General features: G+C 36.0%; 1 protein-coding gene across 3 annotated transcripts in view; it reads left to right on the plus strand.

Moving 5' to 3' along the window:
* The window catches only part of LOC121383267 (B-cell linker protein-like), a 73,065-nt gene that overhangs the window by 5,787 nt on the left and 45,654 nt on the right, over positions 1–21,624 (plus strand). For 2 of the 3 annotated variants that reach the window (XM_041513182.1, XM_041513180.1), the window contains exons 2-6: positions 1,231–1,289; positions 7,098–7,166; positions 11,277–11,339; positions 12,366–12,401; positions 18,143–18,229. In XM_041513182.1, coding sequence (XP_041369116.1) covers positions 1,233–1,289; positions 7,098–7,166; positions 11,277–11,339; positions 12,366–12,401; positions 18,143–18,229 — 312 coding nt within the window. In that variant the 5' untranslated portion in view covers positions 1,231–1,232. The remainder of the gene's footprint in view (positions 1–1,230; positions 1,290–7,097; positions 7,167–11,276; positions 11,340–12,365; positions 12,402–18,142; positions 18,230–21,624) is intronic. The other variant, XM_041513181.1, reaches the window with a different exon arrangement.

The following is a 21,624-nucleotide window of genomic DNA, read 5'->3' on the forward strand; positions in this document are numbered from 1 at the left end:
AACACTATATATATATACTAAGGGCCTAATTCACTAAACTAGCAACTTTGCGATCTTGCAGTGCAATGCTAAAAGACTTGCAAAGAGATTGCTTTGTTGTATAGAGAGCCTAAGAGATCTTTGTGAATTAGGCTCCAGATATCCATTAAAACTAGACTTTTTTCCCTGGTCTCATTCATTTTTGGTCTAGAAGATTTTCACCGTGTCACTGTATCATGTAACTATCTGTACGTCTATTAATACATGATTAGTAAAAGAAAAAAAGAAAGAAATGTTTTATTTAACGACTGATTAGTAAAAGATAACAGTGACATTATTTCTGGTTTGGTGACAGGCAATTAACTTTTCATTTATAACAGGCTCAAATTGATTGACATCTAGTTCATTTTAGCAAGCGAAATAGCTGCTAAACAATTTATTTCCAGATGCTTTCTGATGTATTTAATTATACATGTACAATGTATTCTTAAATTCATTTTTGAAAATGGCAATGAGACGTGCATCAATAGTTAGTGATAACCCGTAATGATGCAGTCGGGGCAGAACGGTAAACGAACATAACCCAACCGGGAAAACCCCCACTGGACATAACTCCACTGAAAAAAAACCCACTCGAACATAACTCCACTGGAAAAATCCCCACTCGGACATAACTCCACTGGAAAAAAAACCACTCGGACATAACTCCACTGGAAAAAACCCCACTTGGACATAACTCCACTCACATATCTCAATATATAACAAAATCTTATCTGGAGTATTTCTTTTTTATTCCCCGTAGGTGGGCTCATTGGGCTATTTTTCATTCCGGAAAGTAGTCTTAACAAAGGCCATGGTATGTACTATCCTGTATGGGATGCATATAAAAATCCCTTGCTGCTAATTAATCAAAATGAGTAGCCCATATGGAGTGGTGGCAGCGGGTTTCTTCTCTCATTATCTCTGTAGTCCTTAATCATATAACCAGCACCATATAACCATACAAACAGTGTGCTGAGTGCATCATTAAAGAAAACATTTCTTTTTTTCTTTCTTTAATGGTGAAATCACACACATTTATTAAAACTTTTGCATTACAAATATATATATACAATATCATATGATTGAGAGGTGAGATAATTAAGCCCCACTGCATGGTTAGTCATGAGACTTGTATTTGAGTTTGCATTTTAGTTTGCTAAATATTTAATAAAAAACGCTAATAAATGTTTTAAATGTCTTCTATTTCAGCCATGGCAACCAAATCAAGGCCACCAATGGCACTCCCTGGAAGGCATGCAGATCCCATGGTTAGTATTAATTAGTAGAGCTGGGTGATATTGAAATTTGAGGTTCAATATAATTTTTTGGGGGGTGATTGAAACAATACCAATATCGAGCGGTATTTTCGATATACAGTCGAGACTGGTCTAACGACCACCTGTATATATATATATATATATATATATATATAATGGCCACCTGACCATAATGGCCACCATAAATCCCACCCAATGCATTTCCTTCTTAATTTTACTTGTATATAACAGCCACCTGTTCCTTGCGGCCAACAGTCATTGTTTTTGGACCAAAATGAATAGTTGAACCTGCTTTAACAGCCATAAAATTACAATGACCACTGTTTTTTGTCCAAAATGGACAGTTGAACTTGCCATAACAGTTATATATATATATATATATATATGTATACATGTATTCACCTGCACCGTCACAGTATAAAGTTATTGTTTCACTTAAGTTGAAACAAAACAGATGCATGTTCCAGTGCATCATTAATCGTATTTACGTCTTATATCTGTATGATGTGGTGGTCATTTAATTTACAAGGCGATTTGTTGTTGGTTGAAGTAAGGCTTGCATTGAACTTTATATATATATACAGTGAAACCCCTTAAAACCGGACAGCCATGAGACCAAGAAAAAAGTCTGGTTTTGAGGGGTATCCGGTTTACAGAGGTTTATTATTTTAAGTTTATCATCAAGCGATAATTCAACATAGCGACATTTTGCTGGACGTTCTTACATGTCCAAAGTACATACTAAAATAAAACACTGTTGACAAATTTTCCACCAAACCAAGCCAAACAATTTTACTCTTGGTTACTCTTTATTTTGTTAAATAAACTTTGCAAAGATAAAAAACAAAACAACAAAAACAAAAAAACGGGTTCAAACATTTGGAAAAATGAATAATTAAATTCCTAGTTGCTTTGCTGTTCATTGCGGTAATCGAGAGACGTACATGTAGGCTATGAAAAGGAGCTTGGTCAAATTCGTAAATTAATCTAACTTTGTAACAATCGAGCTCAGAATAAAGGGAGTACATGTGATTCCTCCAGTTATTTAAACAGAGCTGTTAATTAATCCCTTAATTGGTATTTGTCAACTGCATGATGGTGACACTGGAGCATGTGCACATGTAATTAGCTCCGTGTACACAATCATGTTATCAGCTGAGTGGGTATTCAAAGTATAAGTAATACAGTAATGATTGATGTCGGTGTAACCGTCCGGTTTTCTGAGGTAAAATTTTCATTAAAGGAACACAGTGGGACCGGATACTTTCGTCCGGTGCAGTTTAGAGGGGTTTCCGGTTTAGAGGGGTAAATTTTAGTGTTAAAAGATATGCAAATCACGGAATCATGTAAAACATCCGGTTTTGAGGGAATTCCGGTTTACTTGGGTTCCGGTTTAGAGGGGATTCACTGTATATTTATATAGTTGGCTCGTCAACACTGACAGGTAGTGTATTCCAAGGTGTGTCATTGCTGCCAGTCAGACAAGCAGTTACGACAATCTGCCACCATGTTTGTTCTGCCATTACACATTGGCAAACTGACTCTTGTTAATGCAGAATGATTTCTTACCTGCAACCTTTTGCGTGTCGTGCATTAATTTAATACGTAACAGAATGCAGTGGAAAGTTTTTTGACGACTGTTGATACTTGATGCATTCCAGTTTAGTAGTGGGGTTTTTATAGTAAATTATTTTATATGTGTTTTCCTTTACCTGTATATAACAGCCACCTGTCCATAACAACCCGCTAATATCATCTAAATAAAATAAAATTCCATGCACAAGGCTCTCGTCTGATTTATACCCAACCCATTTTGCATTTCTCATATATATTGTTAGTGCTTTACTAAATGGCAGGAAACATTTTTCAATACCGAAGTTTTGGTATTTTGAAATTTTCTTTGTATGTTAAATCAGTATTGACATGGTATCGATATATGGGTTTTTGAAATTTGCTCTGTACAGTAAATCGGTATTGTCATGGTACCGATATGGTATTTTGAAAATGTCGATATATTCGATATGTCCATCTGTTTCATGATCATAGAGTTTGGTGCATGTACAGACAGTTTCTTTCGCTTTCCACACTAATGCTTATTCATAGCTTCTGTACTCTGACTTCAGTGGACTTGGTTTGAGTTTGGAGTTTTCCTTTTCCTAGGAGAGTTTCCTTACTAGGATTCTAAGCCTCTCCAGCCCAGTTTTGATTTTGGAGTTTGCTTCTCTTAGACAGTTGTGTTTCTTGACTCACATCCTCTGTCCGATCCATATTAGTCTAGGCTCTACCCTTTGACCAGTCCAGCTTGGGTGACCCTGCCAGGGGTTGATGCTCCAGCTAGCATCGCTCTCCGAGTCATTAAGACATGCAAGCTACCTCACCACATCAAGGAATGGACAATGAGATAGGATGTGCCTTTTGAAATCTTTCTTTGCTGATTTCAAATAGGTTGGCCTCTGTAGTATTTAAATAGCCTGCTGGTTTGAAGTAACTTGTTATATATAGCACTAACTAATAACAACTTTGTATGTGGTATATACTGCCGCGTGTATAACAGCAACACAAAGTGGTACTCTGGCACGAGGCCATTGAGGGTAGCTAACTAAAAATTTCTGTGGTAGACCTATGTTTAATTTTTACACGGTACTGAAACTAGTAGTCACATATGACCCTCTCAATAGTGTTGTATTTTTCACAGGATATATTCTGACATAGAAAGTGTATTGAACTGCATGTAGTAATTACTGGTGGTGTGGAACCGACACTGTTAATTGTCTTGTAGTCACTCACTACATGGGTGGAAAGAACATGGATAACACTGTGAAAGATCAAGGTCACAAAGCTAGTTAAAGTTGACCTGTGTCTAGTGACTGTAATTTTATTAAGCGTATAAACTTAGCATTTTGTCTAACTGGTCAAGATTATAGCAGTTTATTGTTTTGTGTATTAATTGTTTACCTGAATATGTTGCTGAGACTGGGACTCATAGACAATATGGTTGCCCCCGTCCCCAATATAAAATCCTAGCTATGGCAGTGCCTACAGCAAAGGCTGCACAATGGGAGGGTGGGGGGGGGGGGGGGAGGCTGCCTCAGGGTCTATGGCAGCCCTCCCATTTTTCCTGTTACAGTACTCTGTTTAGAAGGCTAGAAATGCCCTATTGTAACACTGTATATTCAAAGTTTTCCCCCCAAATAGGTTTGAGCCCACAAATACATGTCTTTTTATCCCACAGATCATCAAACTGACAGTGCCCCTGCTCTATTTTCAAAAACACTATGCGGACCCTGTTTAACAGTATTGAAAAGAACACGTTTTAGTATTCCTGATATGTTTCCCCATATAATCGAAGCATGATGAAATGACCTGCTAAAATCCAATTACAAAATTCTTTCGCGACCATGGTAATGTCATGAAGGCATGGTAATGGGGGGCGTGGTACAAGATAGTTACCTCATCCATCACTCGAGATTCATCAAATTAGACCACAGTTATTGCGGCCGTTGAGTCATGTGTGTAACAAATCTCGGACCTGTGACCTCGATCATTACACCGTCACGCCGTCATGCCGTCACTCATTGGCCACAATAACCATGGTTGAGGTACATGTAACTACTATTTGTATCCTCTCACTAAAACAAATCAGCATCTACCACATGTGTAACCAACACTTTCCAGCAAGGAACATTTTGTTTAGCATCGTGTTGCGATTTGATACACAAGTTTCACAGATTGCTACACATTTTAAAAACATTAAAGAGTAGTTGCTACTCAATTTTCAATTGACTAGAAATATTGCGAATCAAGATTTTAAAAACAAAATGTTCCCTGTTCCAGGGTTTCTGCCAGAGTGTACGAAGTGTAAAATTACAAACCCAAAAATCTTGGAAATTGATAGTTTAATTTTAATTTATAATTTTTAGAAATATTATAGTAAAAGAATGTCTGTTTAAAATTTATCAAAGTACATGGAATGCAGTGTCCAATTTCAAAATATTTTAAACCCCTAACCACATTGTGGAGCCACTTATGACTTTTTTTGTTTTATTACGTACCCTCAAATAATTTTCTGGCAGAAAGGCTGGCCTGCCGTCCCTCAAAAAACTGTACCGTAAGTAAAACCCCTAAAAAACCCATCCACACAATAAAAGTACATCGAAGTCAAAAACACACAATCACTAACAGTTAGAGTTGACACTTTCTAATATATAGCTATACACTGACATGTATTTGAAAGTAAAAAAGAGAAAAGAAAAGAAAAACATCTAAATAAAGTCAATCTTAATTAGATACATGGAGTTGACTGCCACTTAGTAATAGTACATGTATAATTAGTTTATAGGCTAATGGTTGCTGTAGGGAAATGTCCTGTCAGCTTGTTACAAACACTCGATTGTGCCTTATATTGAATTACTTCCTGTTAGCTATCATGTGCAAATTGATGAATTAATATCCTGATACAAGTATTTTCTCTCATGTTCGTATGGATTGTTGTGGTTTAACCACGACCATTTTGTATACATGTTTTATAGTAATCACTTTTCCTCAAGAAAAAAAAGAAAAAAGAAAAAAAAAAGTAAAACAATATATAATTCAGGGGCGGGTGGGGGGGGGGATAACTAGAAGTAATTAGGACTTCATGAATTTTAACACTAAAAGTGAAAAATAGACATCATTTTATAATTGGTTACTCTTATGTAGGAATTAATTTATGCAGTGAGGTTTAAATTGTGGTGAGCAAAGTTCATGGGGGGGGGGGGGAGGGATATGTCAAGAGATTTGCTTCAGTTTGGAATGGGGGTGTTGACCCCCCGACCCCCCCACCCCCACTGCACACATGCCCGCATCACATTAGTATCTATTTGAAATGTAATAGCGCACTGTGGCTCAACAGCTATTTGAATCTGAGACTTAATATTATTAATGCGTGGCGTAGTAGGCACCCCAGTCTTTTGTGACCTTTTGTATAGTCCATTATGGAATTAAAATGTAGCAAAATCATGAGCTAAATAGCTGATGAGATAATAGAACATATACATTTGTCTCTTGAAAAATTACCTGTGTATCCAATTTTTGTGTGTGTGATTTCAGCTGGTGAATTTCTGTTTGACCTGCTAGGTTTAAAAAGTGGATTGATTTCTTTTTTATATAACACACTGTTTATTTGAGCCCTGATTATTTGTCTTGAGTTGTATCACTCGTTCGAGATAAGGATGGTTGTTAGATCAGTCCCCTTCAGTGAATGGATTTGTTTTCACAATAGCTGCCACATGTATTTGGAAGACCGTATAGGAAGGAAATGGTTTATTTAACAACGCACTCAACACATTTTATTTACGGTTATATGGCATCGGACATATGGATAAGGACCACACAGATATTGAGGAAGGAAACCCGCTGTCGTCACTTCATGGGCTACTCTCTTCAACTAGCAGCATGGGATCTTTTATATGCACCATCCCATAGACAGGATAGCACATACCACGGCCTTTGATATACCAGTCATGGTGCACTGGCTGGAAGACCGTGTAGGCTAGCATGTGCTATCTCTTCTGTGGATGAGAGCGATCATTAATATTGGTAACAGTAGTCTGTGCAGCGGCAGTGGGTTTCTTCTCTCACAATGTCAAAAAAATAAAAATAAAAGTTTAAAGTGTTCCACTTAATTAAAAGTCATAGTGTAATATATATATGTGTGTGTGTGTCACTATCATGTGTTATTATGTAAACAAACATGCCTTTGGTTTACTGTTATCCTTTCGTTTACTGTTATATATTTTATATATTTACTTATATTTGCAGTCCCAGTCTAGTGGAGACATACCTCCTCCGTTGCCACCATCCCGACGTCCTGCACCCACACCACCACAGGTCAGTATGTCTGTAATTGTAATCAACTGAATAGAATATCTATAGCCTTTCACACAGGGAACACCTTTTTTCATGCTAAGAAAATTACTACAAATTATTTTTTTCAGAACCTATTGTTGTCTAAATTGCACACAAAAATTGTTTTGTTTTTGTTGTTGTTATTTCCCTAAACACTTGTTTATACTTGTCTTCTTACATCAAACCAAACTGAAATTATTTTCAAACTTGTTTTTTTGTAGGATGATTGGATGAATTATAGGGATCTAGCTAGGAGTTTTTGGCAAGGTGGAATTGGGAATATTCAGTCAATTAAATCGTTTTTTAAGGCCAGTAAATGATGCAGCTAGTGTATCATTGTTAAATTAATTTATCAGAACAGATAAAATTATGAAAATGGTCACACATCAAGTGGGAACTTTGTAGTGCCATTTACTTTTGGGAAGGGGCTAATCCTGCTGTGTTAGGGATCCTGCTATTTGCCCGCCCCGGAGTTGCTCACTGGCTATGTCAGAGGCCAAATCCGGGGTGGGCGTGCCCGAACCTATGTTGGATAGGGGCACATCAAACAGTTCTGCATCCGCATCCTGCTATTTGTACACCTGGGCCCATATTTTCAAAGCCATCTTAGCGCTACGAAATCATAAAACTGTCGTAAACTATGACATTACTATTGCACATGTTACAGCTTATGATGGTTATACAATTTCATAGCGCTAAGAAGTCTTAAAAAATAATAGGCCTTGGATCCAATCTACATATAGAATGCTGGATCCTGGCCAGGATTTAATTTCCTGGTGGTATGCCGGTGAATCCCACCAAATCCTGCCAGGATCCTGGTAAACCCACCAAATCATGCCTGGATCCTGGTAATCCCACCAGGATTCCGTTGTGTTTTTCACTTGAGACCATAACGTTGCAGGGCTACTACATTTTTGATAGCTGGTAGCCCGTTAGCTACCATTAAAATGAAAAATGTATGCAACCCTGCTGTCTGGGGTTTTCAGTTATGACACCAATCCAATACTTCAATACATATATATATTTTAATTCAGGCTCAGGTTTTCAAATTTTATAGGAAACACAAATGTATTAAACTATTTCTTATGTACCCTATGATCACAGGAATCCATTACAAACTATTTTTCCATAAATAGTGTATTCCCGTAATGGTAGATTATGCTATGTAATATAACAGATTTTTATTTCCTTGATTTTTGCTAACAGATTATTGCTACCAGAAATGATCATTGTTTCTGTAAAACCTGGAAGTCTGTTAATTTAACAGATGTAGTTAAATAGATCTGCAAGAAAAAATAATATCAAACTCTTGTGTGTCTGCTGGAGACAACCATCACCACAAACTGTTTTAGACAAAACAATTGAATCTCTCAGGTTGGTGTGTGTGTGGGGAATGTAGCCCTGTGGCAAAGAGCTCGCCTAATGCACGGTCAGTCTAAGATCAATTCCCAACGGTGGGCCCATTGGGCTATTTCTCGTCCAAGCCAGTACACCATACTGTGGTACATGTATGTGCTATCCTGTCTGTGGGATTGGACACATAAAAGATCTCTTGCTACTAATGAACATTTTTTTGCAGCTTTACTCTCTATACAACTATATGTCAGATGACCAAATGTTTGACATTCAATAGCCAATGATTAATAAATCAATGTGCTCTCGTGGTGCAGTTAATCAAAACTAAACTTGAACTTTTATCTCTCGGGTTGTGATTTCTGGCTGTCAAGGTGATTAGTTACTGAGCAGCCCTGACATAGGGATGATCGACAGAATGTCTCTCCATTATGGTTCAGATGACCATATTAATTGGAATGTTGTTTATTTACATGTATAGATAGCTAGTCATTAGGAATGTGAAGTAGACCACTAATGAATAGCTGGCTAGTTTGTATTTACCGTGAATCACCTGTTTATTATTGCATGCATGTACAAAATGTAATTTGTAGGACTGCTTACAAGTTTAGGATTTATATATGCAATTTTAAGTATACATGCAAACTTTTATCAGCTATGTTTCTAGACTCCAATAACTGGCACCATGCATTCCTCAAAGGCTGTGTCGTTTTTGATTCCTAAATTTGGAGTAAAAAATTCCCAATCTGTACATAAATAATTCCCATTTTTAATTATTATATAAAGATATATTTTGAAAATGATATGTAACACTTGACAATTTAAACACCCATTACCTCCCCTATAACATTTAATAATGAAAAATAGATATATTAATTTTAATAAATACATGTACATGTGTGTTGTATTACTCTTTAAATTCTAACTTAATTAGCTTATTGAGATGGTTTAGTAATGAAACTAAAAATTTCTAAAACATTTTTGTAAAATTCCCAAAGTCAAAACGATGAGTGTCGAGTCAGATTTGAGAAATAAAACCCCGATATGTATATATGTTTTTATTTAACTGTTTTAGAATACCATACAAGGTAGATAATTCTCACTATTTTTCTTTCTGTGACATACCATGCTTTGATATCAATTAAATGTAGACGTGGTGTACTTTTCCACTGTTCACGCTCACACTATGGACCGGCCTCGGTGGCGTCGTGGTTAGGCCATTGGTTTACAGGCTGGTAGGTACTGGGTTCAGATCCCAGTCGAGGCATGGGATTTTTAATCCAGATACCGACTCCAAACCCTGAGTGAGTGCTCCGCAAGGATCAATGGGTAGGTGTAAACCACTTGTACTGACCAGTGATCCATAACTGGTTCAACAAAGGCCATGGTTTGTGCTATCCTGCCTGTGGGAAGTGCAAATGAAAGATCCCTTGCTGCCTGTCGTAAAAGAGTAGCCTATGTGGCGAAGCGGGTTTCATCTAAAAAACAGTTATCAGAATGACCATATGTTTGACGTCCAATAGCCGATTATAAGATAAAAAATCAATGTGCTCTAGTAGGCGTCGTTAAATAAAACAAACTACTTTTTACTCTCACACTTACTAAAATGGCAGCTGCCTTGTTTTGTCATATCATGGCAGCTGACTGTAATTTGATGATAGTGATAAAACACGTCAAGTTTATTAAAACTGTAGTTAATTTTGTGTTTTTATACTTTTGCATTTACAAAACACTTTTATAAGATAGAATCTATCTTATCATAGATACATGTAAGTAAAGCAGCTAGCAGCTTTATCAAATATCACAGTCTTCGCCATGTGCAAAGTCAAGGCGAGATGATGATAACTCTCCTGTAATGGTGCCAGGCGAGCAAATCACATGAAATTTTACATAATATTTATTAAATTTTGTATTGCAAGGCAATCAATTTGCCGCTCTCCTAAAATTTCCCAGGCGAGTATGGAGGGGAGTATGGTCAAGACTGATGTAAAATGTATAACTGAGTTGTGTTTGTTCTGGTGGCAGCAGCAGTTTGTCACAGCAAAACAAAATCAACACAACAAAGATTTCAGTAAACATACTTAATTCTTGATGGAGTGTTTTGGCGAATTTAAATATCACCATGTTGATACCGTATAAATTAACTAATTAAATTAAATTAGCTCAGTGGAGCTAAAAATAACTCTTTCAACTAGGGCGGGATGTAGCCCATTGGTAAAGTATTCGCTTGATGTATATAACCATAAATGAAATGTGTTAAGTGCATCGTTAAATAAAACATTTCTTTCTTTCTTTCTTTCGCTTGATGTATGATCGGTCTAGGATCGATCCCCATTGGTGGGCCCATTGGGCTATTTCTTGTTCCAGCCAGTACACCATGAATAGTATGTCAAAGGCTGTGGTATGTGCTACCCTGTCTGTGGGATGGTGCATATATAAAAGATCCCTTGCTGCTAATGGAAAAAAAAATAAGCAGCTAGCTTTCATCTCTAAGACTGTACATCAAAATTACCAATTTGAAATGTTTGATATATCACAATAGCAGTAAATAGCCAATGATTAATAAATCAGTGTGTACTAGTGGTGTCGTTAAACAATACAAACTTTTAACTCTTTTTAAAAAGTTGTTTAATATTACATGTATTATTATTTTTTAATACACATGTATTTAGCAATGTACTTGACAAATTTCGTAATATAGTGAAAACCAAATTACCGTAATTTTGTGTGTTTGTTTAGGAGGAGCCACCATTACCAGCAAGACTGCCTCCCTCAGTACCCAAGGGAAGACATGCACCACAGGTATGTACAGCCATGTTTGTTTAGAAAAGATGGTAACATCAAACATTCGTGAAATTGGAGTAATAAAAATAAATCTCAAATTTGGTATGATTATGCATTGCCCTTCCAAAGTTTAAAAGCAAATTCATAAATAAAACAGTCACCCCACCCCGCTGATCATTGCTGGCGTCTTCTTACATATGCCTATGTGAAGAGACTGTTTGTTTTCCCTATGTTAACAAAATTGGATAACACTACCTGCATGAACATAACATGGGATGGACATGGGGTTGATTAATATCCCTCTCTGCATGATCAAACATAAAGTGGTGGTGCAGTGTTTCTGCCAGACAGAAAAGTTTGGGTATGGCACTGTGGAATTGAATATTTGCTGAATGCAACTGCAGTTAATAAGGGGTGGAGGGGGCCTCCCCCAGAAAGAAAATGGGTTAGGTTAAGAAAATCATACAGTAATGATAAGAGTCATTAATTTTGTCAAAACGTTAACTTAAAAAAAAATAAAAAAATCTGCAAACAAATTATGTGTGGCTCCATACCCGTTTTACCCTCTGGCAGAAACCCTGTAGTGGTGGTGGGGCACCCAACCATGTCATGTAATATAATAAAAGATTAGTGTTGAGAGTAGAATAAAATTTTGTGTCATCAGTTTGGATCAACTTCATGCCAAACTCATTTGACGTGTGGTCGTTTTTGTATGTTAAACATTTTGAATAATAAGTAATTCAGACATTGTTGGATTTAAAGTAATGGAAATATTTATATATTTCCAAATTTCATTTCAGACTAACGAAACATCAAATATTTTAAATATTTTTATGTAATTTAAAATTTTAAGGTGGTTTCTGTAGAAACATATATTTTTATATGTACTTTTTTAATATAAATTTGATTTCCTGATGTAAATACTAAATAGCACTAACCATTTCTTGTCATAACAACTTTGTGTATTACAGCATGCTTTTGAATAAAAAATTGCTTAATTATATGGCACCATTTACAGTATAACAATGCTTCTTTTGTTCCCAGCCTGAACCAGAATATGATGCAAGTACCGACAATGTGGTGTGTATACATATACATGTGTAAATACATGTATGAAATAAATTTATGAGTTTACTGTGTGTATCTACAGATCTATAACTTTATTGTTTGTGTGTGTGTGCAAATATTAGTAATACTTGTTTCAAGAAAAACTGTTTTTCTTGAATGAAAAAGTGTCCGAATTGCTTTGCTAGTATCTGTGATATTACCACTTGAACTATATAATGCTGTCTGCAGGCACTGTTTTATTACATACCCATTTAATCTTACAAATAGTTTTAATCCAAGTCATAATTCCTTTTTCTTTTGTGTGTAATAGAGACCAGAAATATGCCCTTTTTGAATACTATGTTGTTGTTTTTTTACATATTTTGTTTTTTGGACAGTTAAGGTAGGAAAGTTATTGGACATTAAATTTTGTTTTAAATATGTACAGATCACACATTGTCAGATAATCGAAACAGTAAACCCACAGCAAGTCTAGAACCTTCTCCTTGGGTTTTTACCATGAAGAACATTGTAGATATATAGAATGATTACTTTGTTATTCATTTATCAGTTTGTCATTTATAAAGCATACAGGGGTGGGACATAGCCCAGTGGTACAGTGCTCGCTCGATGTGCAGTTGGTATGGGGTCGATCCCCGTCGGTGGGCCCATTGGGCTATTTCTCGTTCCAGCCAGTACACCATAACTGGTATATCTAAGGCCATGGTATATACTACCCTGTCTGTGTGATGGTGCATATAAAAGATCCCTTGCTGCTAATCGAAAAGAGTAGCCAATGAAGTGGAGGTAGCGTGTTTCCTCTCTCTATATCTGTGTGGTCCTTAACCATATGTCTTGACACCATATAACCGTAAATAAAATGTGTTGTGTGTGTCGTTAAATAAAACATTTCCTTATAAAGCATACTTACACATCAGGCATGGACAGATATATATACATGTAGGAGTGCAGTGTTGTACACGTATTTCTGGTCTCTATGAAAATACAGTTGAGAAAGTATAAACAGATGAGTTGAACATTTAAATGAAGTTACTTAAAGAAGGGTATGCAATAAATTTAGTCTGTCACTTATATATATATTTTTTCCTTCTCACTTAATCCACTATTTTATTGCGTGCAAAAACTCACCATTCCTCCACTGTTATGCAGTCGATCCAGTGGTATTATTCTTGAGTACAATGCCTGTAAACCATGCAATAAATAAAGAGTTAAAACATTTTTTAATTTCTCTGCATTTTCTATCAATACACTCACAGCTAGTTTGTTTTGCTCTGTTTTAACTTTAGATACTCTTACTGCTTTGTTTTCACTCCTGTCCTATCACAATCCACAATACTGTGTTAACTAAATTTAGTTCATTATGAAACCAGGACAGTGTGCTTGAACCTTAATTGGATACAAGTACAGAAATCATCATCATCAGCAGCATCATTATCAGCAACATCATCATCGTAATGATCTTCATCGTCATTTTCATAAAAAATAATGTAGTCTTCACAGAAGGGATTTGAAATGGGGATCTTTGGCATATGTTTTGTTTTCAGCCAGGGTGGGATCTAGTAATATAGGCTGTGTACTATATCCTGTCAGTGCAATACTGCATATATAAGATCCCTTGCTGCTAATCGGAAAGAGTACTAGCCCATTGCATGACTGCAGCAGATTTCCTCATTATCTGTATGGCCCGTAACTACATGTATATTATATACTCTTCAAAAGAAGAAACGCAAAACCACATTGTAGTAACATTTGGAGAATTGATTTAATTATTGAATGGTGAGTCCGATAATTACCAAATGTTGGAGGATTGTTCACAATTCACTCTAGTCCATTGTGAGTAAGTGATAGAACACACCACCAAGGTCAAGGTCATCTGGAGTCAATACCAGGTGTGGCCTCCGCGTGTGTTGACAACTGCCTGGCACCGCCTGCCCATTGAAGCAACCAGAGTACGGATGACGTCCCGGGGGATGGTGGCCCACTCGGCCTGCAAGGCTGCTGCCAGCTCGGGCAGGGTCTGGGGCTGTGGTTGTCGCTGTCGGAGGCGTCGGTCCAACTCGTCCCATAGATGCTCAATTGGGTTCAAATCCGGTGATATCGATGGCCAAGGAAGGACATTAATGTTGTTGTTCTGTAGGAAAGCCGTTGTGAGACGTGCTGTGTGAGGCCTGGCGTTGTCATGTTGGAACACTGCGTTGGCGTTGGCCATAACTGGAACGATGTGTGGCCGGAGGATCTGGTCAATGTAGCCCTGTGCATTCAGGTTGCCTGCACGTGGACCAGGTCAGTTCTGCCAGTGTGTGAGATGGCTGCCCACACCATGACACTACCCCCGCCGAATCTGTCCACTTCCTGCACGCAGTTTGCCGCATAACGTTCACCACGACGCCTATACACGCGACATCTTCCATCATGACGTCGGAGCAGAAATCGGGACTCGTCACTGAACCACACCTGTCTCCATCGCAGTTGAGGCCATTGTCGATGAATCTGGCACCACTGCAGTCGGAGTCGACGGTGTTGTGGTGTTAAGATGACACCTCGAACTGGACGTCTGGCACGAATTCCTACCTCACGTAGGCGGTTCCGTACGGTCTGGTCGGATATCCTGCGCAAACCTGGTATTGCTGCGGCTGTGGAGGTGGCAGTAGTCAATCGTTCCCGAAGGTGGCGTACCCGGATGTAGCGGTCCTGCCCGGGGGTAGTGACCCCATGGTCGACCGGATCTAGGGAGGTCACGTGTTGATCCATGTTGCTGGTAACGGTCCCACAGTCTGGAGATGGTGCTTGGGGACACATGGAATGCCCTGGCAACGGCCGTTCTGGATTCGCCTGCGTCTAGTCGGCCGATGGCATTGTTTCTCTGCGGTTCACTGAGACGTGGCATGTCCTGGATTGTCAACTGTCGGCCAGATACAGAGGCCAGGCAAGCGAACACCCTGCACTTTTATACTGTCGGTGTTCATGTTGCACGTGCAGACAACGCACGTGCAGTGGTGACATGGTTTGCACGTGGCTGCGTTTTTGCGAATATTCACATTTTGAAACTTTATTTTACAGTAGCTGCGTTTTATCGAATGTAACCGTGGGAATGTGTTTGGGACATGCAATGACCTTATATTCACAAAGCATGAACCGGTAGGAAACATAAAATCGGAGTTATAACCCATTTGTACCCTTTTGCGTTTCTTTTTTTGAAGAGTATATGTCCGATGCCATATATAACTGTAATTAAAATGTGTTTGCCAGTCTTCGCCAGAAAAGATGAGCGATCACTCATGCTTCTCTCCACACTCACCTGGAATTTTTTTAGGAGAGCCATAAATTGATCGCCTTAAAATAAAAAATATAATAAATTTCGTTTGAAAGTTCATGCGATATTGCTCGTCTGGCATCATTTAAGAAGAGTGATCTTCATCTTGTCTTGATTTTGCTTATGACGAAGACTGTCATTAAATAAAATATTCCTTTTTGTGTTCAGCAAGCTAACTACATGTATAAAAAAAATACTTCATATTACCGTATATCGCTGTGTATTAGCCGACTCCATGCATTAGCCGACCCCCTAGTTTCACCCTCCAAATCGGCTTTAAAATTATAGACCTTGTATATAAGCCGACCCCCCTATATAAAACTAACCAAGTCAGATGTCTGTGTGGTCTACAAAATGACAAAGTACATCTGCTTTCAAACGTCATTTGTCACAGCAAACTTATCCGGAAGCAGTAGCCGATTTCTATTTATAGAAACGGTGTCCGGTTAATTTATTTCTCGTAAAATATAAGTACCAAGATAGCGAAATATACCTAAACATTCTTGATTGCAGCCACACGTTAAAAACACAGTGACTGTTTGCATTGTTGATTGTGCTAATCGGTCTTTTCATTACTAGTCGGCTATACCCTACCATACCCAACCACCCGTGTCGATTAATCCCAAGCCGACAAACAAAACAAATGAAGCTGGAACAATTAACGTGTTCACCGGTTTAGTAAGCAGTTTTGTAATGACACGTGACCTGCGAAGTTTTCCGAAATTGTTTTGATCGGTCACCATTTATTGTTGTTTAAACAGAAATATTACTAAATAACTTTTAAACACCAACATTTATTAAAGATGAACATATATATACAATTTTAATATCTTTTATTTGTAATAGCTTGTGTTAAAATGCAATATTAAACCTTTATGAAAGCGGAAATGCAGAGCACAATAATGACAATAGATCGAGTCGAGCCATGACGTCACTATTCTAACTTTACATTTCCAATAAAATGTTGACTCCTTAGATAAGCCGACCCCAGCCTTTGACTTGATAAATTTTGTCTCAAAAAGTCGGCTAATACACAGCGATATACGGTAATTATAACAAAAACATTTTAAAAATATCTCTGCATTAAGTATCTTCAGCAGAAGCCTGCATTCACTCTGAAATAATAATTAAAGCATTTATTCTCAAGTTAATTAATGATTTATTACTATTTATAGCCATTTAAGTTCTGAACTAACATCTATGTTGCACTGTGGCCAAAATAACAATTTGAAAAATTAACAAAACTCATGCTGTGCATGCTGATTCTTGGATGATTTTAATTTATGAATACTAACAATTACCTTCAGTCTAATGAATTGCAAATTATTTTACAGTGTTAATTTCATTAAATTATGTTATTTTTTATTAATTGAATTTCATAATTTTTAACTGTAATTTACAATGTACATGTGTATAAGTAACTCTATCTCGATCCAGGACGGGACATATAGCCAAATGGTAAAGTGTTTGCTTGATGCGCAGTTGGTTTGGGATCGATCCCCATCAGAGGGCCCATTGGGCTATTTCTTGCCCTAGCCAGTGCACAACGACTGATATATCAAAGGCTGTGGTATGTGCTATCCTGTCTGGGATGGTGCATATACAATATCCCTTGTTACTAATGGAAAAATGTAACAGGTTTCCTCTCAAATACTATGTCACAAAAACCAAAATGTTTGACATCCAATAGCTGATGATTAATAAATCAGTGTGCTCTAGTGGTATCATTAAACAAAAGAGACTAACCATCTCGATCCCTGTCTTTCCTCTTTAACACTGATTTCGAGGAGGTTGATCTTTCATGCAACATTTTGAGGAGTGCTATTTTCCACTCTTGAGTTTTCAGAAATGGAAATCTGCTCATGTAGTATAATTCTCTGTTTACATTATAACTATATACATGTGATTATGTTTTTGTCACTCCTATTCCTCGGAGATCCATTTAATAACCAAGGCTGTTTTTATTTATTCATGTGTTCATTTGTATGTAAATTTGTATGTAAATTTGTTTGTTTGTTCATTTGTTCATTCATTCGTTCGTTTGTTCATTCATTCATTCATTCATTCCATTCATTCATAGTATTTATATGTAAATTTGTTTGTTTGTTCATTTGTTCATTCATTCGTTCGTTCGTTCGTTCATTCATTCATTCATTCATTCATTCATTCATTCATTCATTCATTCATTCATTCATTCATTCCATTCATTCATAGTATTTATATGTAAATTCATTTGTTTGTTCATTGTTTGTTTATTTGTTAATTTTTTTGTTTATTTGTTCATTCATTTGTTTGTTCATTCATTTGTTTGTTCATTCATTTGATCATTCATTCATTTGCTTGTTCATTTATTTGTTCGTTCATTTGTTCATTTGTTTGTTCATTCATTGATCCATCCATGTTATAACTACAAGGTAACACAATGTTTGTTTTTAAACAGGATGATGAGTATGATGAGTTTGACATTGACCATGGGGCAACCAATGGTTCTATGTCCCCTCCTCTCCCTTCCCCTCCTGCAGAACAGGTAGTGACATTTTTTCATGGCTTTCTTTCTCCATTCAATATACTCAGGGCTCGAAATTTCATCCAAATGCTCCTTCAATTCCTTGCGCAGGCCTATTTGCGCATAACCTATTTTTTGTCTGTGCTAAATTTGGAGCACCATTTACTTGTATATAACGGGTTACGCAAAAAGGAAATGGGTTACTTGGATTTATTTTGCGTAACCGATAAATGGGTCACGCAGATTTCTAATCCTCAGAGGCCTGTTGCGGGTCTATGAGAATAGAAATTTGTATAAACTGTGACTAAGCCATATATACATGTATGTAACTTACTGTGGAATCATTTTCTTCAAGGTCGTTTAATTTTCATGTAATTGGTGGATTATAGTGCAGACAACAAAAATATAAAGCAATGTTCAACCAAACTTTATTACCAGTAAATAAAGACCAATGAGTTACTCAGGAATGAGCTTTCTGTCATCCATAAAGGTCATGCAGCTTTTTAAAAATGGTGGACGATTGTGATGACAGGGAAAAACGGGAAGAATTCATTCTCAATTTTATCCACTTTGCGAGAGTTTTTCTCGTTCCAGCCAGTGCACCACAACTGGACAAACTGCCGTGGTATGTGTTTTCCTGTCTGTAGGAAAGTGCATATAAAAGATCCCTTGCTGCATTAGAAAAAAATGTAGCAGGTTTCCTCTCATGACTACGAGTCAGAATTACCAAATATTTGACATCTAATAGCCGATGATTAATTAATCGATGTGCTCCAGTGGTGTCGTTAAACAAAACAAAACTTTGCCAGAGACACATGTTTCAACATTTGATGTTGATACTTGACTGGCAGACGTCCCTCTGTTTGTAGCTGAGTTATTAGCTAGGATTAGGATTATTTACTGAAAGCATTGTATTGTATAAGCTAAATGCATTGTACAGTGTACCACAAAGGTCAAGGTAACCCATATCATTTGTGAAAGCTTTTATAATCACGTATTTGGAGTCTTAAATTTAATGCATGGATTTAAAAAAAATATTGTTATGGGCAACTAAAATTTGCATGAGTACTGAACAAACACGTTTCAGAGATCTGCCTTTTCGGTTCCTTAATTCATGTGAATTGCAAATTGTGACTGTTTATATTGGAAAAACCCAGGCCAAAGTCACCAGTAGGAATTCATGCATAATATCATTTTAAAAAATTAAAAAAAAAACAGTCCATTTTTGAAAATTAAGTATTATTAATAACTACATAATACATAACAATATTTTTATTTTTTGCTTGCAAAAAATACAAGAGCTACAAATATTCTGTTAGATGTGAAACATGTTTCTTTGTGGTCTTAATCTCTATTAATACCAATTTCAAAAGAAATGCAAAAACAGTATATATTTTTTTAAATTATTATTATTAAAGGCAGATCAAAATCCTTTGGCCTGTATATTTTACAGCTAGTGTGAAATATTTTGGCTACTTTTTGGAGGGTTTTCTCATAGACTGTTAGAACTGGTTATAAAGTGTGCAGTTTGGTTTCCATAAAAAAGAAAGAAAAAAAGTTGCTTGGCAGCAAACTCTTTAAAGGATTGAATCGGGCATTTATTTACTCCTAGAACAAAAATATTATTGGAAATTATCTATTGCCTGACAGTGTTATAATAAAGAACCAAAATTTTAGTTTTTATGGATTTTGAATTTTCGTGCCTTTTGAATTTTCGTGCCCTGACATATTCTCATTTCATTCTCATTTTATTTTAGAGGTTTAAGTACCCAATATGTTCTATATTTTCTCTCTGTTTTACATGTAGTTGCTGGCAGCTTATGCAGAATTTCAATACCTTTCACTGTAGCAAGCAAATGGTTGTTTACCGTAATATAAATACACAATGTCTTATTTCATATTTAGAGGATTTGAATGTAGCATACATGTACATGTAGATCTAAGACAAGTTGAATAATTTTATATATTATATATATATATATATATATATATATATATATATATATATATACAGTGTTTGTGGCAGAAAAAAAAATTTGGGTATAGCACTATGGAATTGAATGCAACCAATTTCATCAGGGGGACCTCCCCCATAAAGAAAATGGGTTAATTTAGGGTTAGGGTTAAAAAAATCATACACTAATGATAAGAGTAATTAATTTTGTCAAAAGATTAACTTAAAAAAAGAAATCTCCCAAAAAAAATTGGGTATGGCACCATACCCATTTTACCCTCTGGCAGAAACCCTGATATCTGAGAAGAAAACAAAAGTTGACCATCTGTTCTAAATACGTAATATAAAGATATTCTATAGACTGCAGCTTTAAATATTGTTATCAAGTGCATTGCATATTCATTACTAGGGTTTAAACTAGATGCCTAATACTAATGGCAATTTGGCGAATATGATCAGAAAATCTATAGCTAAATTCGAGTAACATTTAGCAGAATTATTATTTTTAAATAGCTATACACATACAAATGACAAAGTTTTCGAATTAGCTTTTTTTGCTAATTGGTAATGACATACATTCGTCTTAATTCAAGTGTAAATTGCATTTGGTGATTTAGCGAATGACAGTTTAATCTTTGCAGTACATAATGTTCATTGTTTAACATTATTACTTTTTATTTCAAGAAAATTAGATGTATTAATTATATTTACTTTTCAAACTTTGATTACACAGTAACATTATTTAACATGGTTATATACCCATCATTATTTATATAAGATAGTTTATATTATTATCTAACATTTAGTGAAATATCTTAAAATATCAGTGAAATATAAGTGTTATCAGTTACTCAGTGATGATAACACATTTTAGAGTGAATTTTTTAAAACTATTTCACTCGAAAATGTGTTATTGTTACTGTAGAAAGTGTTATCTTCACTGTAAGAAAGCCGGAACTGTTTTGCTGCTGGCATTTTAAAAATAAAAGTAAATTGCCAAAAGTTATATAATAAATAGAAAATTTCATTTTTTTTGGGTCAAATATGATTTATATCTCATCTCGTGAAGTTTGCAATCATATTACACTCTTCGTGCAAACGCGACTCGTGAGATATGATTTCAAACTTCATGAGATATAAATCATATTTGACAAAAAACATGAAATATCACATTGTTTATTCTTTTGAGTTTAAACTATTGTCACATTTTTGTCTAGAATTCATGGAGTGGAAGGTAAGATCACTGTAGATGTTAAGTTTTCTAGGCCATAGTTGCACATGTCTATGTTAAAAGAAACTGAAATTACACGGTATTAACTCTTAATAATAGATTTTAATTTTTGTTTTGAAATTGATTTTTGACGTATTTTATTTTAATTGTTTGTTTGTTTGCTGTTTTTGTTGTTTTATTTTATTTTTTGTGCGGGCTGTTTTTTTTTTTTTTTTTTTTTTTTTTTTTTTT

Source organism: Gigantopelta aegis, chromosome 10 (assembly GCF_016097555.1).
Source record: "Gigantopelta aegis isolate Gae_Host chromosome 10, Gae_host_genome, whole genome shotgun sequence".
In the NCBI taxonomy this organism is placed as follows: domain Eukaryota; kingdom Metazoa; phylum Mollusca; class Gastropoda; order Neomphalida; family Peltospiridae; genus Gigantopelta; species Gigantopelta aegis.